General features: G+C 42.3%; 2 protein-coding genes and 1 long non-coding RNA gene across 6 annotated transcripts in view; 2 read left to right on the top strand and 1 right to left on the bottom strand.

Moving 5' to 3' along the window:
• On the top strand, positions 1–12,259 carry LOC148316584 (uncharacterized). Its single transcript, XR_015840121.1, has 4 exons — positions 1–145; positions 3,066–3,154; positions 10,940–11,079; positions 11,514–12,259. It is a non-coding gene; the product is annotated as an uncharacterized LOC148316584 (long non-coding RNA).
• Positions 5,515–15,697, bottom strand: myb (MYB proto-oncogene, transcription factor). Its single transcript, XM_088285703.1, has 15 exons — positions 15,519–15,697; positions 13,821–13,938; positions 13,678–13,749; positions 12,712–12,804; positions 11,571–11,791; positions 10,912–11,146; positions 10,567–10,635; positions 10,382–10,486; positions 8,999–9,202; positions 8,647–8,741; positions 8,455–8,569; positions 7,855–7,950; positions 7,491–7,589; positions 7,280–7,363; positions 5,515–6,725 (listed from the first exon to the last, which is right to left on the bottom strand). The coding sequence occupies exons 1-15, from the start codon at positions 15,653–15,655 to the stop codon at positions 6,606–6,608; spliced, it is 1,863 nt and encodes a 620-aa protein (XP_088141829.1). The 5' UTR covers positions 15,656–15,697; the 3' UTR covers positions 5,515–6,605.
• Positions 15,304–25,715, top strand: part of hbs1l (HBS1-like translational GTPase) — a 19,723-nt gene continuing 9,311 nt past the window's right edge. For 2 of the 4 annotated variants that reach the window (XM_088285699.1, XM_088285700.1), the window contains exons 1-4: positions 15,304–15,377; positions 20,470–20,535; positions 20,837–20,968; positions 21,200–21,427. In XM_088285699.1, the coding sequence (XP_088141825.1) occupies positions 15,329–15,377; positions 20,470–20,535; positions 20,837–20,968; positions 21,200–21,427 (475 nt within the window). In that variant the 5' untranslated portion in view covers positions 15,304–15,328. Of the gene's footprint in view, positions 15,378–19,756; positions 19,951–20,469; positions 20,536–20,836; positions 20,969–21,199; positions 21,428–25,715 lie in introns of those variants that run through there. The other 2 variants (XM_088285701.1, XM_088285702.1) reach the window with 1 other exon arrangement.

Genomic DNA, 25,715 nt, shown 5'->3' on the forward strand with positions numbered 1-25,715 from the left:
CGCGCGCAATTTGGAAGTTTGGCAAGATGGCGAAGTGAAGACATAAAGGTTCTGTGAACGAATTTTAAAACAAACAACAAAAACGCTGGTACTGGTACTTCATCATGAAAGGACAAGTAAAGATATGAAGGAGTTGGCAGTCCAGGTAAGGCTGTGACTTCTCAGAGTGAGTAATTACTACTAACGAGTGTATATCAAGGACCGTAACAAAATGTGATTGATTTGCAATTGAATGCAAGTTAACTATGGAATTCGTAGGAAATTAAATCATTGAAAATTGAGCAGAAAAGTTGAGGAAATTGAAATTGTGATGTTCGGTACTCAGCTCATTTATGGTGCCAAAATGTAAAAAAAACAATACAAATACTGCTCTATGCTATTGAGCAGTCCAAAATAATTATTTAAGACCTTACAATATAATAAGTTATTTTTTTTTATTTTGCCAATTGTAAACAATAATGCTGACTAGTTAAATAGATAGATACTTTTTTATTCAGGGAAATATCATAATTAATATTTTTCTCTGCAGCTCTATCTTGAGATGATGCAGGTGTGCCTAATGGAGTGACCATTGTGCTTGTTCATGCTGCGGTGGTGCATTTACTGCCAGCTGTACGTGCTGGTGTCCCCCCCCTACCTCCAATTGTTTTTTTTCAATCCCTTTCCCTCCATATGGCCCTTCATCAACACTTGTGTGACACACAGACACACACGCACACGCACACACACACGCACATTTGCTTGCATCAGCTGTCCATTTTGGAAACGATGATGTCACAACAGTCGGCACACACTCCTATGCCAGTTTGTTTCGTAACAGGTGTCATGCATACAAAAAGCGCTCATGTGTGTGCATGCTGTATATGCATGTGCGTGTATCTATGCATGTGTGGACCGCCAAGCACTAACAAGCCCTCAGGTGGGTGAGCATTGTTGTCTCATTGGTGCCATGATGACACACACGCACACACACGTATTTGATGAGTTCAAGGTCAGTAGGGGGTGAATATTTATTGTTTTTTTTTTTTTTTGGGGGGGGGGGGTCCCTTTTGGCAACAAGGGGAACCCCGCGTGTGCAGGCCGAAGTGTTGCGCATCAGTCAAGTGGAGCATGATGCGCACATGTGAATCCACTTGTCAGCATCACTTAAAGGCAACAATGGAGCGCATGCACACCACCACCGAAACGACCAAGCGGAAGAGGCGGAGTTTATATTAGCTACACGTACAGTACAAGAATAGTTGACAAGGGCTGAGTAGGCACTTTTGCTCCTTTTCAGCTTTGTTTTCTGGCTATTGTTGCTACTAGCCTCCACTTAAGTCCAATGTGTGGAAAATAAGAATTAAAATAAGTCATAATCAACGTAATCTTCCAAGAGTCAAACAGTAAATACTTAAAATATTTTCCTTGCTTGCCTTTTATATGTTACCTCAAACTCAATGTGGAAAATGAAGCATTTTCAAAAAATGCTGTTCTGAAAAAAATGTATGTATGAAAATGTATCAATCGAAATAACTTAAATAACAAATGTAACAACGTAATATAAAATAGTACTTATGTTTTAGGCTCTTTGTGAATGCTGAGTTATATTTCAAGTGTACTTAATTGTTTTTAAGAGTTTGAGGGTGGGCATCAACTTAGATTAGTATGTGGGTGTGTGTGTGTGCGAGTGCGCGCCCGTGCGTGTGTGTGTTGTGGTCTCCTTTGAAAGGCCCTTCCTTCTGCTCTATTTACCCAGGTGAATAGAAAAGTTGGACCAAGCCTGAGCGGGAAAACATGTCATTTGGCGTGTGTGTGTGTGTGTGTGTCCACATGACTCCCCCAGTGTCATGATGACTGACCCCCACATCGCTTTCTTTGTTTTGCCGTGCCTGTAATGAAGCAAACTTGCACTGTGGAAGACTAAATGTCTGAATACACAATGCTAACAGTTGCTACGCTAACATTTGACAAGTTATCAATCCGAGGAATGAAAGCGATATGAGAGGTCCATAAGAAATATTTCACGTGCTATTTTTAAATGAGAACTGCCCAAATGCTCTCATGCTAACAACGGAGATGCATAATATAACAGGGTAGCTTTGGAAATAGAAAAAGCGACTAGATAGCTCGTTAAGGATTTAACACCATTTTTTTTTTTGGATCCCATTTTGCACTTTGACACAGTTAGCAGCTCACTGGCTACACTGATCCACTTTCTTGGAAAAAAAAGTACAGTTATTGTTTGTGGCCTATCTTCAGCAGGCACATGTCCACTCTACTCTTCATCTTTTTTTGTGTTTTGTTTTGTTTTGTTCATTTTTCTTTGCCCCCTCCTCACCTTGTGAAAACAACAAACAAACGGTTGGCCTACGAATGTCGGCCAAATCTGGGCCCGGCGCTCGCTTACTGTTAGCGAGGAGCCTAATCACCTCGCCCGCAGCGCCAACAGTCGCCATCTCGCCGCCACTATCTGCTCAATCCGTGTATTCTTCGCGTGTGTGTGTGATTGTCAGTCACACGCCGATTACGATGGGTCTTGTGTGACAAAAGTACTCGCATTTTGTACTCGAGTCGTAGTACTGATTGAACTCCTATACTCGAGGAAAGTGAGAATGAGTACGGAGTTTGAAATGTATTTACAGTAAGCACAAAAATAGAATTCCCCAATTGAATTACCAACAAAGTAAAAACCCAGTCCAAAATGTTCTTTCCAATAACGTGTTCTATTAGCGGTGGTCTCAACATGCCATTCTGATGAATATTGCATTTGTGGAAAATGACTTAAGCAGCAATATTTTTAAATATATTAATATATTTTATATATATATATATATATATATATATAAAATATGTTTTATTTGTAAACATATGAATATAATATATATTAAAAATATATTTTTTATTTTTAAATATAGTAATATAATATACATTAATAATATTTTTTATTTTCTAATATATTAATATATATATTAAAATATTTTTTAATTGGAAATATATTAATATAATATATTAAAACATTTTTGATTGTTGAATATATTAATATAATATATATTAAGAATATTCCCTATTTTTATCAATTTCAGGGGCGGCCATTTTGCCACTTGCTGTTAACTGAAAATGACATCACAGTGCCAGGTTGGGCTCAGTTGGCGAACGTCACATCAACAAACAGGTGACTCGTGATTGGTCGTTCCTTTTCCTTTCCACGTATGTTACTGAAACAATATCTTACCCATATTTAAGTATTTTGAAAAAAAAAAAAATTGTAATACATATACTTTAACTCAATGTTTGATAAATTTTCCGTCATTTTTAAAATAAATGAGTTGCTTATGTTACAGTCTTAAACCTAAATTGATCGTTGCAGTCGTTGAGTTGACCGACTCAAATTTTACGATGTACTCTGGTGCTGAATTGTCTTACTCGTTAAGACAAAGCGCATACCAGTGCATTCAATAAATTCTTTCTGCATGCAAAGTGCATGCACCAGTATGCTCTCTCATCACACCAGTAGAACAACCATAAAGTTTTTGTAAATTGAGATAAGCAACTTCATTTCTGCACTCCACCACCTCGTCCTCTTCTCTCCTCATCTTGGTACTATGCATGGATGGGGAGGCGATTGGGGTATTTTGGGTGTGTGTGTGGGGGGGGGAGGGTTATCGTGCCGGAGCAGCCCAGCCCAGCCCTGCTACCTGACCGCTGCCAGCAGGGAGCGGCCGCCCGTGTACGTATCTCCAACCACAACAGTGGTCAGCGAATGAGGAAATCAGGCCTGACTAATCTATGCAGGCCACCAGACAGCGTAGTACTGTACTGTTTCAGCGTGTGTGTGTGTGTGTGTGTGTGTGTAATGTACAAGTGTGCGTATATGTGTGCGCAGTCTCTGGAGCCCGCCACTTCTGCAACATCCGGCTATAAATCCATTGCGACATGGCAAACTGAATTTATGAGCCAATCTACTTACGACAGACATGTTTGATTTGAAAAGGGAAAGGAGGATGGATAAAAAAAAAAAAAATGTTGAAGTGTTTCAACTTCTGCTTTTATATTTTCAAATCTATTTTGTGTGTGTGTGTTTGTTTAACGCCACATTATTTCTATTGCATCATGTGGATGAAATTTTATTTTATCATATCACATGCTCCTCTCCCACTTGAAGATGTGCTGCCCTGTGAATGATAACATTCCCGGTGCGCTGCAAAAATGTGATAAAAGGGCATCCAGTTCGACGAGGGCTTGTTTTGTTGTTGTAGTTGTTTGCTTTTCACAGTCTGGCTTGACCTGTTTTTGGAGGATTTTTGTGAAAATGTTTGCGTGAAAGATAATAAGGTAATTAAAAAATAACAAGGAATGATTTAGTTGATTTTAAGTTTTTGTGGTGTAACAATATATATTATTTTGGCAACATGCATCAGAAAATCTATTTGAATAGTTATTTATGGGTCTGCTAAAAAAAAAAAATATGGGACCGAGTATCAAACCGTGTGGAACGCCGAGCAGTTTTTGTGTGGTTTGCAAATTACAAGGCTTAAATTTCAAAATGTGAACACGCATCCACCAATTTTTAGTCCCGCTTTCCAGTTGACTTTGGGTGAGAGGTGGGCTGCACTCTGTATACACACACGCACACACGCACGCACCCCCGCACGCACGCACACAAACCATCCATCTTTTTAATGTCCAGGGTGACACTACACAACAGTACGTTGTTTCTCACAGTATCCATCTGACTGGTGTTTTTGCCAACGAACAGGCAGACACGCACACACACACACACACGCACACACACACACACATCCACAGCTGCCTTCTCACTCAGTGAAAGCAGGTGTCTGTGTGTCTCATGGGCTTTAGGGTTTCGGGGGGAGTTTTTTTTTGTTGTGGTAATATTCCAAATGTGAAAGTCTGCCTGTCACTTGGGCCTCCCAATGCAAGATCACAACTTCAGTCAGCCACCCGCCCCGCTCCCTGTGCATTCATCCATTTCGAGACGCATTATGAAAAAAAAAAAAATAAAAATGCCATTAATATCACAAGTTCCCGTAACTGTGTCCCCTCTGAGACTTTGCGAGGGGATTTTGCATTTGACGGTACTTGTTGGCGCATCGGATGGAAGCAGAAATGGAGGCTCGCTTGTAAATATAGCTCCATTTCTGTGTGTTTTTTTTTCCTGTAACAGCAGAGCCACCAACATGTGATGTGATGCTCAAGCTGGCATTTCTTAAAGTCGATCACCAGTGGTGGGATATTGGCATTTCCTCGGATTGTTGTCTAAGTGATCATTTGATCATTTGCAAACTTTTTGGGAGAAACGTAATCGTCTCATATCGAGCCTTGTGGACCACCACGCTCTTATCTTTACCCAGCTTTCATACTGGAGTGCCAATGTGTTTTTTTTTGTGGACATATTACATTTGTAAAAATCTGTGGGCCTAGTATAGAGCCCTATAGAGCTTCAAAATTTTGAGTTTCTTATGAACTTAATGACGCTACTGCCCTTTAAATAATCAAACAACTCTGAACACAAGATTGTAGTAAAAACAACACACTTTATTTACTAGCCAGTATAGAAAAGTATAAAAAGAAATGTGAAAACTTGGCTTGTATAAATGTTTTTATAAAACGATTTCTGCGCAGCTAATAAACAAGGCATATAAAAAAAGGTCATAAAAAGACAGTTTTTGAAATGGGCTGCCGATTGATTGACAAAAAAAATATTCAAATACAAAAAAAAAAAAAAAAGCATGAACAGTCTTAATTTTCATAGAATATCAGTGTTTAGTACTTTTTTTTTCCTCAATGGATAAAACTCAAGTGCATTTTAATGTCACTCCTGCTGGGTGAAGCTTGTGGTTTCACACACACAAACACACACGCGGACACTCACGTGTGTCAATATACTGTATACATAGATCCTTTTTTTTTTTCACATAAAATGTTTGTTCATTGAATGCTTCCCCGTCACAAAAGAAAAATATGAATGAAATTAAAAGGTGACAATGTGGTAAACGCTTAATACTTGTAAGGCTGTCCCTTTCCGCGGCGTAAAACACGATTGACGTTAATACAGCTTGTTCAGTAGTTTAACAAGCGGTGACGCGTGCACCAAACACTTGAAATTATCAGTTAGACCCATTACAACTGTAAAAAAAAAAAAAAAAAAAGATATCATGAAATTAAACAAATAGGTCAGTTTTCAATCCATTAAAATAGATGCCACTGGATACGTAAAAATGCGAAGAGGGCTTAAATACTAAACTCATCCAACACTGCTCCATTGGCCAATTGTGTCGGAATAAAAAAATAAAAAAAATCATCAAAACAGAAAATAAATTAATCAACTTGTTCTTTATATTAATATCAAAATTCAGAATTAACAATACAGCCCAATGCTAACGATATATCCCCTCATTTTCCATACAACGATAATAAAAAAACCAACAGGCAAACCAGATGCAAAAATAACGAATGAACAAAAAAAACCCAAAGCAATTGTCTATATATGAAAAAAATATATAGTCTTTGGTTGGTTGACCAAGTGGTGGCGCGGAGCCTCTCCCAACTGTTGTACCACAACAAATATGAACCTCAACAGCAAAACACCTCGCACCGCCGTCCGTCTACGCGACCAGCATCCTCGTTGGGAACGCCGCGTTGACGTACTTGATGTGGCTCGCCTCGGACGCCATCACGCCCTCCTCGCTTTCGCCGCACGTCGTCTGCTCCCAGGAGTTCAGCGGCTGTCGGGAAAACAAATGATTAACGCATTTGCGGCGGGGGGAAAAAAAATCCAATTTCATTTCAATTACTTCCGGATTTTAGATTTTCATCAAGTATAAGCCAACTTGATTACCTAGAATTGATTTTTAAAATTGTCAGATGAGGGGGGGAATATAAAACGGTTAATTTTAATAAATGTTCTGCTTCCTGCTTTTTTTTCTTTTACAATAATCAAAATAATAATTTACTTATTTCTAAGTAAAAGTTCATGCTCATTTTTATTTTATCTAATTTTATCATAATTTACTGACTAATTATGAACTACAATAAAAAAATATATATAATGAAGATTTTTTAAATAAGTAATATAAAAAAATAAGAAAATTAATCAACCATTTTTATTTCTAAATATTTCATTTAATTTTGAACTGTAGTCTTCATATTCAATTATTTTAATTTATCCATTTATTTAATCCAGAAAAAAATGCTTTATGTAAAATTGTATTTTTCTCAGTTTTTTTTTTTTTTTCAATTTTGTGTGAACAATAAATCAATTGAAATAATGCAGGCATACCGGTAGTTGGCTGTGGGAGGTCCTGTGAGGAAGGAGGTAGGCTTTGTGTCCATCTTCGCTGAGCAACGAATTTGTGACCAAATCCTGATTGGTTTGGGGTGTGGTGGGAGGAGGGGTGGGGTTGTTTGCGGCGGTGGAAAAAAAAAAAAACTTGAAATTTGGGATTGTCCTGATTGATGATGACAAGACGAATTACGAGGGTGTAACTTACCGGTACTTCCTGTGCAGGGCCGTTTGGCGAGAAGAGCTGCGTGTTAAGTTCTTGGCCTTCCCACTGCATGTACGGACTCCTTTCACACGGAGACTCCACCTTGGGGCCAAAACATAGCCAACATGGTAAAAAAAAAACAGGATCCTTCACAATAATTTCCAAATTTTGACAGTAATTTATTCACTTATTTAATGGTCCGCTGTAAAAATCTTGGGATCTAGTATCGAGCCATGTGGAACACTAAACACTAGTGTACTGTATTTTTGTTCCCAGTGCAAAACAACAACATAAAAGTAATTCGGACACTTATTCGAGATCTTATTTACGAGTATGTTACAACGCAACACATTGGTTGTTTGCTCACCTCTTGTTTGATCTTCTTGAGAGGCGGGCACTCAATGGCGCTCTCCATTGGCTCCTGCTTGATGGATTTCACCATCTGCTGGTCCGAACAAGCGGGCTGCAGAGCGCACAAACAAGCAAAGAGAGAAAAACAACATTTCCGTGATTGAAATTTCCACTCAAACGAACGAGCTTAACAAATTTGGCGATTCCTTTTTGTATTTACGTAACCGATTCACACATTTGAAAATGTTCAGCTCGTTTACGAAGTCTTTGGGATACAGTTTCTCAAGGAACCCCGTCAAAAAAAAATCACTGGCAAAAAAAAAAAATAAATCACATTGCCCAAATTTTTGTAGTCCGTCTTGAAAACGGAATTAATTTTCCAAATAAATGTCAACATTTTCCGGTAAATTCAATCCTTCCAAATTTTTCAACAGAGTCCAACTCTTCTTACTTCAAAATGTCTGGCTCGCATAATTTCAGAATAATCTCTTCTTTCATCTGTTTCCAAACTTCACTTTGGAACACTGAACTCATGTAGTTTGTTGTATTTTGCCATCAATTTTTAATTTACTTTAGGTTAAAAAAAAAAAAATAGATGAGGCCATTTCTTGCTCACCAGCATCTTGAGCGGCCCATACTTGGCCTCCTGCAGGGCCAGAGCGGACCTGAAAGGCGTTGGCGTGCAGGGAGACGAGTCCAGGATGGAGCGACGAATATTCGGAGTATTGAACCTGCCACAGAGAGCCCACCAGTCAAGTCAAAATCTCTACTGGCAAAAATTTGAAAAGCAAAACGGGCAGCCGCTCACATGTCATTCTCCTTCTGAGTCTTGGCGTCAGCGGGCGAGCTCATTGGAAGGCGGTCGCTGTCCGAGTGCTCGGGGCTCATCGTTTGGTCAAGCAACTGTGAGACAAAAAACAAAGCCAAACCTGTTGGTCAGTCGATGCTTGCAAAAGTGACCGATCAAATTGAAAACTTCGATTGGGTCACTTCGAATCGCACGCTAGCTGGTGAACGAGCTGCGAGGCCGAAAAGCGTATTGAAATATGACTCGTTATGGTATACGTCAAGTAATTGCAAATAAATAAATAAATGCTGGTATTGATCACAGTTCAAGTGCCCAATTGACAGCACAGTTGTGACGTCACGTCGGCGCTTACTGAGTCAATGACGGACTCCATGAACTCGGCGGGCATGGCGCCGCTGTGCGCCCGCGATGCCGAGACGCTCTCCTCGGGCAGGCAGCTCTGATCCAGCGGCAGGGCGGGAGCGGCCGTCTGGTGTTGAGGTAATGGCATGGCCACGCCCTCCAAGGTGTGGGCTAACAGGCTTTGGCTGGCCCAGTTTGGATAAGGCAAGTTGATCTGGGCAGGGCAGAAAAAAAGAGTGTAAGATGGAAGCACCCCCCCAAAAAAAAAAGAAACAAAGTGTGCAAGGGTGACAATAAGTGAAGGGGCGTCGAAAACCAGAAAGGGAACTGAAGTTGGCAGGAGGGTGACAGTAGTATTGTGTTGCACAAGGGGTCGTGGACACACACACACACGCACACACACAGAGCAAGACGAGGTCCTGTTTCATCACTTCTGTGCAGCAACAGCCCCCCAGATGTTTCCTCCATCGTATTCACACAAAGCTAACCGCTGTCTCTGACTACCCAGGGTCAGCTTATGTGCACATAAATCCTGTTGTCACACTCACTCACACTCACACTCACACACACCTTCATTCTACATGGGCAAACTGGGGACTTGTGGTCATTTTTAAATGAATGATTGTTTTGATGGCTTTTGCTGCGTTTGTACTCCAAATGTGCCTTTTAATCTTTTTTGAAGACGGCTTGCATAGTTGAAGGATAGAACAGGCGGCCTCCAAATCGATCTGTGCCATTCGAACGGACGACCCGCAAAAACTGCCGCGATACCCCAGACCCTCATGTAACGAATCTACGTCATCCCACCATCAACTCTGTTATTTTCTCAGCCTCCTGAATTATTATGTTTGTTTTGTTCATTTCCTCTCAAATCTCTGTCAGCTCTCTCAGTTCTGTCAATACAAGATCCAAGGCGGCTTTTTCCCCTCTCGTCCTCCTCGTTGTAGTCCGAGTGTGCATCGTCATCCTCGGTTTTGATGCTTGCCGTGCGCTCGTGGCCAACAACGTCCCACTCGAGTAACACAGATTGCGTTGACTTTCTTGGCTTTATGAAATGCCCGCAATCCTAAATCAACTTGTACGTCAAGTTTTACAAGTATTCAAGTTGCAGTGGGTAATTTGTACTCAAATTGTCAGGCGCCTGTTTGCCTATCCCGCCATCGCCTCGTCCTCACTCGGCCAATCAGAAATTAATATGGAGCAAGATAACAAAGCAAGCCCCCTCTTTCCTTCATATCTCGCCCCACAAATGATTTTAACCTGATTCAAGGCATGACAAACTTGGGAGTAGGAAAATGTCCCTCCTTCATGGGGCATGCAAGCGTGTGTAACAACGCCAAAGTCCCCAGTAGCCCCGGTTCACAAGCGCACAATGAGCAGGCGTGCAACTCACAGGTAGTGACGGCTGGCCTCGCAGCTCGTTTTCGGTCGACATGAGCAGCAGTTCGATCTCTTTCACCCTCTTCTCCTTCTCGGGGTCCTCCTCACTATAGTGTCTCTGGCACACGAGGAAAGAAGACAAAAATTCAGTTTGTGGCCATTCAGACATTTTGAATCCAAACGGAGCGCTTTTTCTACCTGGATTGCGGCCGTTCCGTGCTGCGGGATGCTCAGGATGTTCAGGTGCAAGGCCAAAGGGAAAGGAAACTGTTCAAACAATCACAAAGAAGGACCGCAAGTAAGTACATTGGATCGTATGAAGACTACTCTTAACATTCTTGCCATTTTAAGATGTAAAAAAAAGGAATCGTTTGGGCAGTGTAAAACTTTTGACTTGTTCTGAAATTGCAAGAAAAAATGCCCACGGAGGCGAACATTAGTAGAAAGAAAATTGTGCGTCGTTTTTTGTTGAATCCTGACATTTGTCGATCTATTGTTGTCTTGGCAGCAAAGCTTTACGAAAGGCAATCTGGGTAAACTCACTCGTTGCGCGTCCCCCATGTACGTGTAGTTGAGCGGCGAGACGGGAGCCAGCTGCGCGTGATTGGGCGAGTGGTGCGGGAAGGCCAAAACGTGGCCGGCGGCGGGCTTGCCGTAGCCGGGGCCCAGCGACAGCGGCGAGCCGGAGCCCTTGGAGGCGGCGCTCTGCAGGTAGCCCTCCTGCTCCACCTTCCGCCGCATGGTGGAGTTCCAGTGGTTCTTGATGGCGTTGTCCGTCCTGCGGGACACATCGTGGCACACCGTCACACGTTTTGCTGTCTCTCATAAAAGTTGTGATGCAAACGACTGTGCTTTTTTTTATTCCAACGAGATTCAGGACAAAGCAGTCCGTGTCTGTTGGTATTTTTTTATTTTGGTTTTAGAACAAACGGATGGAATTTTTTTTTCCCCGATTCATAGAGCACATGACAGATTACTCGATGATCAAAATTGCTACCGTATTTGCTGAACTGTAATCAGACAAAAATTGACTTTGCAGCACATTTGACTTCCGAGCCCATTTTTGAGCAGATGAATTGATTAATCGATGAAATGAGTAAGAGAGTGGAAAGCCTGCTTGAAAATATTTTTTTTCTTCCCCCAAGGTGACACACCTGATTTTTTTTATTTATTTTTTTTTATCCTGGCTGCGTGCACCTCACCTGCCAGGGAGCTGCTTGGCGATCTCGGCCCAGCGGTTGCCCAGCTTCTCGTGCGCCTGGTAGATGATGCGGTCCTCTTCCTCGGTCCACGAGGTCTTCTTCACCTCCGGGTTGAGGTGGTTGTGCCAGCGCTCGCGGCACTGCTTGCCGATGCGGCCCTTCAGGTGCTTGGCGATGACCGACCAGCGCTTGGCGCCGTACTTCTGCACCAGCTCGATCACCTGCCAGGGAAGGCCAATGAAAGGACTTCCGGAAGCATTTCTTCCCCTTGCCCGCACAACTTTTGCTATCTCGGCGTCGGTGACTGAGAACACCTGCCGAGCGCCGAGGGAGTTTCCAGTGGAACGTTAGCCGCCCTGCTAATCATTACAGCGACACCTGGCCGGAAACGCAACCCACTCCCACTCGGACACGTCCAACGAACGCCTCGCAGGTCAGTGGAGACGACGCACGTTGGTGTTGCATAACATTTTTTTCCCTTTTTTTTTTGTTTGCCTCTGTGTGTGGAGTGGCTTCAGAATAGCTGCTTCAATCACACAGGAATTCACACCTTTTTGCAATTAACATTGCCGAAATATTTTTTTTCATGACTCACTAAAGCCTTATAAATGTTTTATTTTGTTGATATTGTATTTTTTTTAACTATCCCCATTATTGGCAGAATTCTCCACATTATTTTTGTTTTTTTACCCGATTGCCCCACTTGTTTTTTATTTATTTTAATTGTATTTATTTTTAAAGCATTCATATATATCTATATATATATTTATATATATATATATATTTTTTTTTTGTACGTTGCTTATTCGCAGACAAGATTCCCCTCATATAATTTATTCGTTTTTTGACCGAATCCCCTGCTAGTCAAGTTAGTTTTTACTGCCTGGCTGCGTCAGAGTTTTTTTTCTGTATAAAAACTGAGTGGATTTATAAAAAACCAGGACAAAAATTTGAAGAAAAAAATCGCGGAAAACCTAAAAGTCGGGCATACAAAAACCGAGGTTCCACTGTCAAGCAAGAACTTTGTGAATGTAGAAATGAAAAAAAAAATCCCCATGTAACATGTATGAATTGTAATCATTCTTTGGGGGGGGCGACTCTTAAAGGTGTGAAGGTGTTTTAGTTGGCCTTTTATTCTTACCCGCTGGTCTTCCTCTTTGGTCCATGGTCCTTTGATGAGTTCCGGGTTGAGAACCTTCTGCCACCTGTGCTGGCACTGCACATCTGTCCGGTTCTGGTGCATCAAGAAACAAAAGAGACTCTTTCAACAAAACAACAATTTAGTGGGAGTTTGCATTTTTTTTTATTTTTTTTTTTAAGAACAAACAAATAGCCGATCACTGGCACACCACTACAGCCTCTCACTGATCTGTTACCTTGGGCTGCATGAGCTTTGCTGAAACTATTTGGAAATATCCATCCCTCAGTGGCTAATGGAGATTAGCAAACTCAAGCCCTTTTTTTTATTTTACATGCCAAAAACAAAACCTTTCTGGGTCCCTCAATGCTTAAAACAACACAGATTAAATACAGGAAGAACATTTTTCCGTTTTATGACTTTGCAACAGAGATGAAATTTCGAGAACAAAACCCTGAAAGTCAGCCAAAACGCTCCCTCCTTGCGAAGCGCATGTTGGATATTCTGTGCTGTGCTGATATGTTTCTGCGCTTTTTGCTGATGGTGAGGAGCAGAAAATGTTGCCGTAAAAGCCACATCATGCTCGGGAGCTTTGGCAGCACCAAACTAACGCGGTAAACCGCCATTGTTGTTGTAAATGTTGAAAGTATTCTTGCATTGACCGTCGCGTGAGGACCAACTGATGCGTCACGGATTGATTGCAGTTAGAGCTCCCTCTAGTGGGCAGATGGTGCAACGACATCGTTCTCATCGGTCGGGCCCTTCTGCTAATGCTAGCTTAGTCGTGTTAGCCTAGTATTGCTAGCGCTGGTATTTGTTAATGTTGGATATTTATCACAATTAACTATCTTCATGGTGTTCCCTTCTGAATGTCCATCTTTGAGATTTGCGCTTGTGAAGTCAGGCTAAAAACGAGAAAAATTCAGACTTCTAAAATGCATCAACTTTTTTGGCCTTGCGTGGACTTACAGACAGTAAACTTGCAATGACTTTCCAGTCGTCAGATCCGTGACGTTCGACGAGTTTCTTCAACTTCTCATCCTGGTGAACAAATAATGAGTCAAGGTTGGAGAACATTCCAGAATTTTGTCCCAGAGTGCCCACACATGTACCTCCTCTCGCGTCCAGCGGGTTTTCCCGAGGTGCCGCTTCCCGGGCTTGGCCAGCGAGCCGTCATAATCGTGGTCGTACGTCTCGGTCTCCTCCTCGTCCTCCTCGCTGCTGTAAACACTGCGGATGGAGAAGGAGGATTGTTGGATTCATCCTCACTCGCAAAGAACCGGTCATTCTTGAAGGTTTGGGTGCAGGCGTTTTGCCAAGATACCCAGAAGATCCGCTCGAGTGAAGATTAAGGGGGGGGGGGGGGGTGGGCACTTTATGGATTAACAGGTTCTTATGTTTTTGGTTTCTACAGATACTGGGATCGGCACACGCGCTGATAATTTCACAAAGCCGGCGTGTACAGACCTGCAGCCGCGTTGTACGCCCGCTCACACACACAGACACACACGCACTCACACACACACACACACGCATGCACACACTGTAGCCAATCAGAATGGCAGCGTGGAGGCAGGGCGCTGTTACACGACAGGTGAACAGGAACTGCTCTCAGGTGTAGGATAATATGTTCCGTAACTTCCCCATTCACTGCTGCCGATTGGAGAACAAGCGGCTGCACCACTTAGAGGAACTTTGACATCTTGAGCTCAGTAAGATAATGAACTTGTCACAGATGGTAATTAAAAAAAAAAAAGGATGTTTTTGTTTCTCTAACTGATGTGTAAATCTCAAGTGATGATGCTGGTACATTGATGGCTAAGAAAAAAAAGCATCCAGGAGGCATTTTGCACCTGCTTCAATGATCTGCCCCAACCACTGATCCTCAGTTATCCAATTTTGCTTTTAGTGAGACAAAAATGACTCATCATTATCATCCTCTCATTCTTGTAAAACAGCTTTGAGTCCAAGTAAACCAAGAACATTTGTGAGTGAATTGCAGAGGTGCAACATTCATAATTTTGTTAATGGACGAATCGTTTAGAGACATTAACTTAAGATTGTCTAATAAATTCTTACAATTTCAGCCTCTCAATTGTAGGTATTCTCCAATTTTGACTGAGCTTCAGGGTTAAGGACCAAGCCAGCTATTGAATCATAATTTATGTAGGGACGGAAATCTGACTCATTGATGAAAACATAGTGGCCAGATTAATCACTCATTAAAATAATGGTTAGTTGCAGCATTCATCAATCATTTTTCAGCATTTGTGCTTTTTTGTAGGGCGGCGTGGTCACATAAACAAGTACAGTACATGCGCCGCGGCTCAATAAAGCGTGGGAAACACTTATCTATCCCGCTCATTGAACAATTCCATAAAAGTGTGAAAGTGAAAACTGGCTTTGGTGGCCCTGAGTGCCCTGTCATAAAACGAAGGCGTAGTGACCTCATTAAAGCGTTTTGCTTATTAAGATGCAATATGAGTTAAGTTCTAAAAAAGCGAAAAAAATAAATGTCCACGCGGGTCCAATTGTGACCAAGCGTGGCACGCGCCCGTCCAACAGCCTGGCGTGGGGTGGCACATGCGCGCGCACGCATGCACTATGACAGCAGCGCCAGATGACCGCCACTTGCACTCCGCGCAACAGCGCGCAAACTCTGAACTATCGTAAGACATCTTTTTTTTTTAGGGGGGGGGGGACTCGAACATCGTTTTAAAGACGTGAAAAACACGTGCTGGGTTGTTTTCTTTTTTTGGTTTGTTTCTTTTTCTATTTTTTTAAGCAGTAGATTTGAGAAATGTCCGAACCTGTTTCTCGGGCGCCGAGTCATGTCAGTCGTCCCCCGGGTTGTGCGGCTCACAAGCTGGGTTGCTATTCGCGCGTGCGTCCTTTGGCTCTCGGCGCCGGTTTGCTTCTCCCGGCGAGCTCGCAGGTTGACATTCATTTAAACTGCGCTAACTTCTTTCACGACTCCTCCTCCTCGCATCTGTGCCACCACCACTACCGCCCCACCCCTCGCCTTTCAGCCCGCTGCCCTTCATCTTCTCATCTTCTTCTTCGACAAGTCGCGCTCCATTTGGCGCCGCTGCGACGCGCCACTGCGCATGCGCTAGTCGCGGCGACCACGCGGGGGACTTTACACTCAAGCTCGGTGCCGACTGACCGATGGCTGCATTTTACCTTTTCACGCTGTGTGACGAACTTACATGACATATTAATTGCTTCTACTTCAATCACAAAGTGTAATGCTTTTCCCAACATGAACTTTAAGCTCGTTTAATTGATCTGTGCCGAAGTTTATAAGTCAGTTAATTTCTTGACGTGCCACACACCAAAAGACGCGTTTTGCCGGCTGCTCCGCGCTCAACTTTTTTTCTCTTTTTTTTTTTTTTTTTTACCCCAACTTATTTCAAGCGTTACTTCTCGTTCTTGTGCAAGGGAGAAGGAAGTCAGCGTAGCGAGGGAGCCCAAGTCAACAATTGCGGAATGACCTTTTGGCATGACAGCAATGAAAGTGGCATGACAGCAATGAAAGTAAAGTTGTGCCATCTTTTTTTTTTTTTCGTGCGGCACGCTGTAAGAAGCCAAGATAACATGAAAGATGTTTATAACCTTGCGATAACAAAGAGTGCGCTTCTCAGTAAAGCATACGCGGAGTTATGCTATGGAAAACAGTACATTGCCTCTTTTGTTATCTCAATGAGCAATGTTGTGTTTATGCCTTTCGAACCACTCATGATGATCCTTATTTGAAACGGAAGCCAGTTGAGCAAGTTAATCAGCTTTTTTTTTTTTTTTGTAAAGATGATTTATAGCTTCTTTTTAATCACCATTTCTATACGCACCGCAGATCTGCATGGGTGCAGTGTGTGTATTATGATTAGAATTTTGTTGTGGTATTCACCCCCCTACACACACCCCCACCACCACCACTCCAGCACATCCTCCCTGCACATGGGCTCTTTTCACTGGGGGAGAAGGTGGTGCATGGGGGTCAATGCTTTATTTGTATAAATGTGTCTTCACATTGTATTAGTTCCTCCATACGCGACCGTATTGTCCTGGTCACTTGTAATTACGATCAGGCCTGATGAGTCTTTTGTCCCCGAGCAGTCATCAAAATAGCGGCCTGCTAAAGAGGCATACACACGCCGGGCAATTGGCTGCGTAGTTACTTTGTAATTCAATGAGGGATTTGCTGCAAAGAAACATTCACACGGACTGTTTCCAGTTGTAACGACTGAAAACATCCGTGCATGTTTATGCGATTGTTGAAAATTGTTGCAAGTGTCTCATCTGGCCTGCGATCGAATGTGTCACACGGCAAGCAGGTTGTTTGCCTTGCGTGTAGGTTTCAAATCCCGCACCTGTGTACACATGCATTGTGGCTCTTGTCATCTATTCAACTCAAACTTTATGGATATTGTGCGCTTTGGTCAAGAGTGTCAAATATGAAATGTTTATATTTGAGGCCACTTAACATTTCAATTAGATTTGCACTCATGCAAATGAAACCACCGCCTTGACTTGTTACATGTAAAAGAGCCGACGCAAGTATGCCTCTGACTGTTGCCTGCACCTCGAGGGTATTATTAAAAACTACATCGTGTTATCTGAAACCAAATTGAGGGGAGCCTGAACCAGGCTATGCAAATGAGCCGAGTTGTAGTAGTTGGGAGCAGGAAGCCTGCCTGACATCCATCAAAACATTTGCATGGGCGCGATTGAGCAGGTTCAGCGCGGCCTTTTCGACTTGAGCTTCCCCCTTTGCAAAGCATTGTGTGCACAGGTTGGCTTATTTGAATTTTGTTTTTAATGATGGCCTCCGGGCTGCAGATAGCGCCAACCCCACCCCCCCACCCCGCCAAAGTCTCCAAGGCCACCAACACCAAACCTATGACATCCCATATGGTGGGGGTTTGATTTCGGAAATAAACTACGTGGCTGTCGTAGGTTATGCAACGGAATGTCGCTCTGCCAAGGAACGTTTTCTTGCTGTTTGCTTATGAGCTGCAAACGCGCTTGGTGTTTCGATCGGTTGAACCGAGTCAGGCTGGGGCAACGCAAGCAGCAGAATACCTCAAGTTCCAAATGATCGAAAAGACTAGAAATATACTACATTGTTTAAAAAAAAAAAAAAAGAAGAAAAAAAACAAAGAATTTGTTGTTTTGTTTTGTTTTCTTACACATAACTTAAACAAAGCCCAAATGTGATCATCAGCTCATTCATGTCGCAATCTGTCCCTCCATCTGTTTAATCCATCGAATCAGTTACTTTTTCTCCAAAAGCCTTTCCGGCAGGGAGGAAACAATGCTGTCGTTTTTAATCGAGTACAAATGATTCTGTTGGGATAAAGGAAGCCCGCAGACAGGCTGAAATAGATTTTTAAATGTTTTGTGGCTTGCGAAACGTTGTTTGGTGAGATACAATCACAACCCCTTGCAATATTTTCCATTTCCATTTTGTGGCTTTGGTCTGTTTTTAGCTACTTTGGCTTGGAGACGTCCTAGTAACATTTAAGGTGTGAGACGCTTGATGAGTAACGTATCTTATGTATCATTTTAGCATCATCTTATTATTCCTGCCATGTTCTTAGAAACCTCAGCAGATGTCTTCTTTTTTCTTTTGCTCTAATTTCCCATCCACCATTCTACGTTTGAGATAATGCACACGAGTTTTTCTTTTTTTTTTTTGCACCTGCCTTAATCAGATTGTTTGATTTTCCATCCTCCTTTTTTTTGTCTAGGCGGGCCACTGCAGATGCTCACGCATGCACACAAGTGTATCATGTTAATTTTGACTGCACATGTAACACTCCAATTACGAAGCTTAAAGATTTTAAGTTCATCCAGAGCCAAATAGTTATATAATATGTAAATATACTAGTTTGTTTTTTTTCCACTAACCTTAAATTGTTCTGGCGCAATTAGAAAATGTAGTTGTGCAAACTGTAAGTCGTCTTGCCAACAAACTTTTTCACTATCTTACTGATAACTGGCTTAAAGTGTGGACCAGAGGTTTGTTAGCAACAAATTTGGGAAAAAAAGCAATAGAAAAAAAATCTAATTTACTGGTCACATGTGCACAAATAGGAAAAGAAATGTACTGACATACATTAAATTGGCGGATCAACTGAAATTATTTTCAAATGTACAATGAAAGAACTTCAAAGAACAACAGCCCCCAGAGGGTCAGGGGTGAAGGTCATGAATGTGACAAAATAGAGAGCCTAAACTAGAAGATGTAAATGCCTCATTATCCACCCAAAAATAAATACATTAAAAAAAAAAGAGGAAAAAAAGATATCCAGAGAACAACTGTCACAAAAATTCTCAGAGAAACCTTCACGGATGAATGAGATCAAATCTATCAAGGAGTGAGCAGAACATTTATCTGCCAATCTTGACCTGCGTGAGGTTGGCCCCCCATTTCTCACAAAAATAGCCCTGTTGGACGTCTATTGCCAAGAACATGTCTCATACTCACATTTTCACGTCAAACATGTATCCTCACTGCATATTTCCAATAGTATAGAAAGTTAACTCATGAATAGCATTGTCTTTCTTGACACCTTTCCCCAACGAGCAAAAATGTATTTGATCAATAATTAGCATTTATCAAATTCATATGTCCATGAATTGCAATCCGTTTTTTTTCTTCATCATAAAACAAAGCCAAGCATGCAAATTCAGTGCAGGAAAATGCAAAAAAATACAAATAAATTAATAAAGTGCTTACCGGGACCGTGAGCGGAATGCCATGTTGAAAACGTTGCAGTCAAGAAGTATGAGATCAGCGGGGTTTATTTATATTCACCGCAGCGGTTAAACTTCTTTCATCCTTTGAACTTTCTTTATGACGTCATGTGGCCTGTACGTTTACGTCAATAAATAAAATGCAGTTATTGCTGATTATAAGACTCCTTTTACGATGTGAAATTGTTAAATAAAGTTTTTTTTTTTTTTTTTAATTAAAGGAAAAAAAAGTAATAAAATGCATTGCTTTATATTTGTTTATTGACTTGCGTCCCACGTGACCGCGAAGGCTCGTCGGAGGCTGAGTCATGCGCATGCGCAAAGGGGAAGCAATGGCTCCGGCACTCTGACACATGTCTAAAAATTCGACCAGAAACAACAACAACAAAAAAAAGAGCATTTTTCTCCAAGCTAGCACGACAAAGCACACATGAGCCAAAATGTCTCGACATAGAAACGTCCGCGGCTACAACTACGACGAAGGTACGTCAGCACTGCGAGAGGTTTAAACCTCATGGCTAGGCCAAAACATGCTAAGCTAGTTAGCTGGGAAGCTACACTCCCGTGTTGTTGAATGGCGCGCTTGAGGCTAACGTTAGCTCGCGAGGTTGTTTTGCTGTCGTGTCAACTAGCAGACACCGCATCAAGATATTTAAATGTATACCAACGCTGTTGTGTTTGTACGTAACTGAATGTGTTAAAAGATGAAGATGGAACAACTGCCATACGTCGTTATTGAGAGCCTGCGAAACAACTTTGGAAACTCTTGTTTTGGTCCAACAATAAATAAATGTATCTTGCGGTTCCCTTTCGTGACATTACATTCAAATCATAAAAATGATTTGACATATTACTATGGAGTAACTAATTATATTATGTTCACTTTGCAAAAATAACTAGACAGGTGGCATAAAGAATGCACCGCAACAAGCAGTTGCATTTGTCAAATTGTTATTAGGAGGGAGGGAATGGTAACTTGTTTTTCTTAACTTTTTTCCCCAGATTTTGAAGATGATGACATGTATGGACAGTCTGTGGAGGATGACTACTGTATATCACCAGCAACAGGTGGGTAGCCTATGAAAGCGTTTGCGCTCAAAGTCTGGGATGTAATTCTGCGCTGACAGAAACTTTAAACGCCTCCTATAAGAGTGGCACCATCACCTCGTGTTACTGGCTTTTAATCGTAGATTCCCAGTGTGTGCAATCTCATGCTAAGCATAGATAACAAAGCACAGCTTCTGTACAACAGCAGCACTCAGGTTTTACCAGACAAGTATGCATGTTCGGACAAATGGGACCCATTCAGCTTGACCTGACCTGACCCGACACCGTATTTACATATTTCTGTTGCCGTGTCTTCGCACAGCAAATCAGTTCATCTACTCTCGTCGAGAGAAGCAAGTGCCGAAGGAGGAGCCCCTTGAGGAGGAAGAATACGAAGAAGAGGATGTACCGATGTCCCCCACCATTAGCCACAACCTTGATCCGCTTGATCAAGGTAATTATAACTCACTGAATAGGTTCACCAGCGTGCCTTGTTTTAATTAGTATGTGAATTTATTTGTCAAGACAATTTTTCATTTTGCCTACAAATAGTTGTGCGTTTTTTTTACACTGGTTGAGATGGCTGCCAACAAGGCAGAATTGGATTTTTATTAAATAAGAAAATAGCTGATTTTCTTGATAATTATTCTTATCGTCAGCTCACTTGTGTGTTGTGCCCCAACAGCCAAGCTCTACTCCTGTCTGGACCACATGAGGGCCGTGCTGGGCGACTCGATGCCAGACTCCGTGTTGAACCAAGCAGCCATAAGATGTGGCTTTGACGCACAGAGGGCGCTGGATGCAATCCTGTCCGAAGACCCCAAAACGGCCCCCGTCCCCAACAACGCCGCTCCCAATGTCGAGAAAGCGCCGTTGCCACAAAGGAGCCGGCAGGCGGCCGTGGTTGAGAAAGGTAGTTGTAATTGTTTTCAATTTGAACTCATGAAAAGTGTGTGCAGAACAGTAAATTCTTGCAGTACAATGGATTTGATTCTAATCTTTAAGAAACTATATTTAGATGCAAATTTCTTTTTTAATCTTAACAGCTTTTTTCCCCTCCTATATTTAAACGGAGTGTTCATTCAAACTGCATACTGAGTGGCTTAAAATATTAAATGTACTTTTTAGGGGGAAAAAACCCTCTTTCTTGTTTATTAATGAACTCTTAAGCCTATTACACGACAGAATTTTAATGTCAGCCATGGTGGTGGTACGTGGCAAGCTCATCACTTTTTTTAGGTTACTTGGTGTAAAACGTTTTTGGAACACCCGTTCAAGCTCATTACAGAGTCTATCCCAATCTGCTGTGTGGTGAGTGAGACTGTGGCGTAGAAGATCATATATATTTACAGTATGGATTTTATCTATTTATTTACAACAATCGATTGCTCTAAAATTTAGACAAGCCCAAAAGTCAAATAATGGCTTTCTGGATTGAAACGCATCGTAAAAACCATAATGAATTGCATCGGCAGTCTTTCAACCGTCCTGGTGGGTTTTTATTTTTTTGGTTGTTACAGCAACGCTTCATGGCTCAAAATGACACACTTTGTTTAATCACAAAAAACATGAACGTTTTTGAAGAATTTGATCATTCTTGACTGTCATATAGCATAAAATATTCACCTCTTATCTTGAATTGAAGGTGCATCGAAACAAAACATTAGTTTGTGTCACACAAGCAAGAAAAAAGGGTTAACCACTGTAAAATGTTAAAATCTATTCAGCCCTCTACCGCAACACTTGGGTACAATTAAACTGATCTTCCATGAGTAGTTACAAATCATTTCTATTGTGTGTGTGTGTGTGTGTGTGTGTGTGTGTGAGATTAAGACGACGATTAATGCTTGGAGCGAAACAATCAGCCAAAAATCAGGAAATACGCATGTAATATATTAACTTAAGTTCCTTTTTTCCCCCTCAAACACTATCCATAATATCACACAATAAATACACATCTGCCTTTGTAGTTTTGAATTGTTGCAGGAGTTTATATTAATTGCAGGATTTCCTTGTAAACGTACAAATAAGTCCATTTTTTAACAAAGTGCCTCTTTTCTCTCCCTCTTGTGTTCCTCTGGATTGATGCTGTGATTCCTCGTGATTTGTGCGCTTCTTCCTCCTCTTCGCCAACCACAATCGGCTTCCGTAAGGTAAGGAGCCGACTCGTTTATCTCTTTGTCAAACATGGCCGCCGCGGCGGGCAAGGCCGACATATTCGAGCATCCTCGCCCGCTTGACATTTTGTCGCCGCTTACGACGCTCGCCGGCTGCCAAAGGCCGAATGCTAGCGGCCTTGGCGTTAGCGGCGCTAGCCTGGCGCAGCTCATGACTGAGCATGAGCGCAAAAGTGAACGCACAGGAGTGGGCGACCAGGGGCCCCGTTTGGCTGCTCCGTCCCTGAATGCTACGTCCCTTATTTTGAATAACCATTTGTCTTTGGGCACGTTAGCATCTTTAAGTATGCCATCAGCTTCTTCGTTGCTTTCAGATTCTCTGAGTAGCCTCTCTATTATGCAATCTGGTGTAAAAACTGCAACTCCTCCACCTGGATTCAGTTGTTTGGGTCCTGTCATACACGGTCAACAATCAGGGACACGCGAGCTTTCAATTTCTCATCCAAAGGGCAGCCCGTCGTTAGCCGAATTAATCCAAGAGCATTGCAACCGAAGCCCGATTTTCACAAACTCTTGCGCCGGCGACAACGCAATGGAAAGCTTATGCCAGGCCACGCCGACTCTCTCGCTCTCCGATCTCGCCTCGCAGCACCAAAGTAGAATCAACCACCTTCCGAAAAACGCCGACATATACATCGACGGGATCGTGTCGCTATCCGAGCTAGCGTTGCCTCATGTTGCCACAAGCACTTCAGCGGAGGCCCCTCAGGCAGCAGGTGCGCCCAAGCGACCGCCCGGCCTCACACAGCCGCTCGGTGCCTCACCTTTGACCTGTCAAACCACAGCAGCCTCAAATGGGTCGCAGTACTTCCTCAGCTCGAAACCAGCGGCGGTGGAAAGCGCTCGAAAAGGCGGGGCCCAAAGTGAGCGCCACCGCAAAGTTGCAAACCCAAGGTCGAACCAGCGCATTGATTTGAGCGCTCTAATGGCCAACATCGACGATTTCCCCTCGCCGTCCTCTCCCGGGCCGCTCGGCTTCGGCGTGGACACTTTAGTCTTCGCTCGACCGTCCGTCTTTGCCATCTCGTTGACCTCCCGGAGCTGCCGGCGAAACAGAAGAGCCAAAATGCTCGCTAAAGTCGGACAGAAGGAAGGACGCTCTCGCGGACAACTTGAGCACATCGTCCCGTTTGCGTTTGACACGCCTTCACCGGACGACATCGTAAGGGCCAATCAGAGAAAAGCTTTCACCAGGTAGACCAAAGGTCGCATAGCACGAGACTGAGTGGAACTTGGTGTGGAATGAAGACGCCATTCGGACCAACAAACGTCTCACGTGATGATATTAAATGTTTTATTTTGTTCGACTGACACGTCTTAATGTGCTACTTCTGCGCTTGATGCAGATTTTTGTTGTCATGAATTGTTTGGATTTTATGGCAGCAATAGGAATGTCTTTGTCACTTTTATCAATTTTTCTCATGTGTACAATGATGTTTTCTTGTCTTTTTTAAAAAGTTTATTTCACTGCACCTGTTTAGCCTTTGACTTTTTTAACAACACTTGACAAGAACGTCGAACTTGCGCTGTAGTGAATTTGCTGTCATCATCTTTTAAAGTGTGGCCCCTTTTCTTGTTTTGGGCTTGGCAACCTCGACGTAGAAACCAAAAAGAAAGAGGTTGATGATACGTGCAGGTGCAACTATTGGATCTGGATCAGCTAACCATGCTGATGGTTGACTGCTGTTGCTTGGGTTTGACTTTGTTTTTTTTTTCTCCCCTCTTTGTCAAATTGACACCTGGAGTTTTTCTCATGAACAAGTGTGTCACACACAGGCACCTTTTTACTATGAATAAACACACAAAAACAGTATTAGCAGTGCAGTTATAGAATTGACTTAAAATAATAATCATCAGAATAACTAATGTGGGTGTGTCGCCACAAGCTGCCCGAGGTTAATTTGTTAAATTTGAAATGAAGCTGAATTTCAATATAAGTAATGTTTGCGCTTCTCTGCTCATATAGAAATGAAAAAATGAAATTTGTCAAAGGCCTGAAAAATAGTCGCGACAAAACACATGTTGGTTAATGTAGCGCTTATATTCTCAGCTTGCTGTTTGTAATTCACATTATTATTATTCCCATCACGTATGCAGCTGACATTGAGGAAGGCGCAACCCCGCCCCCATCTGTAGCGTGAGTCATGTTGAGGTTTTGCTTTCAATCATCCCCGAGTGAATGACGACGACGGACTGTTTATCTGCTCTTATGAGGCAGCCTGGGAAAATATGGGCTGATGTTCACGATACGTGTTGAGTCATTTTCTTCCTCGGGTTTAAATGCGGGGAGATCCTTGAACGTGATGGGCCAGTGTTTGAGTTTGATGGGTGTCAACCCCCACGCAGGTGCGCAGCACCCCGAGGTCATCAAACACGGACGAGACTGCCCCAGGAAAAGGATTGATGAGTAGGGCAGATAATGTCAAGACCAGTCCAACCGGTTTCTCCCTGTAACCTTTGGAGGAGTTTGGAAATGCCTTGACGTATAAGTTGAAATTAATGGAAATTATTTTAATCCCTTCCAGCCGACCAAAAAAAAAAATGAAATTACGTTTTTGTTTAAGGGAATTAGTACGGTCATGTTTAACTTCATAAAGACATAACACTTTTAAATAGAAATCTTTGCGACTTGGTCATTGGGGGCGATTTAATAAAATCAGGCTGACAAATGAAGAAGACCTTCACAACTAAGTGACAGCGTGAACTGCAGTAATGTTTTTCCCTGAGGATGAAAACTTTATGCTTGCGTTTAGTTATGAGCGCTGAGCATAATTATTGCCGTTTCACGGGATTGCAGTTACAGCGAAATAACTTTGTTCCATTGAATGGCACATACGTAAAGAGAAAAGTAGCTGGCTGCACTGATGACTTGAACCAATAACAGTTTGCCTGCAATGATCACTAAAAAAATAAATCAATAAAATACTCATACCGCTGATGGAAAGTCGGAGGTTTTGAAGCAGTGACGTCAGCTGTGAGTGTCATTAAGACCCTGAAGCGTCTTTTTGGACGAATTGTTTCTCA

The sequence above is a fragment of the Idiotropiscis lumnitzeri genome, chromosome 21, assembly GCF_059441095.1.
Source record: "Idiotropiscis lumnitzeri isolate Australia: NSW breed Sydney's pygmy pipehorse chromosome 21, RoL_Ilum_1.0, whole genome shotgun sequence".
In the NCBI taxonomy this organism is placed as follows: Eukaryota; Metazoa; Chordata; class Actinopteri; order Syngnathiformes; family Syngnathidae; genus Idiotropiscis; species Idiotropiscis lumnitzeri.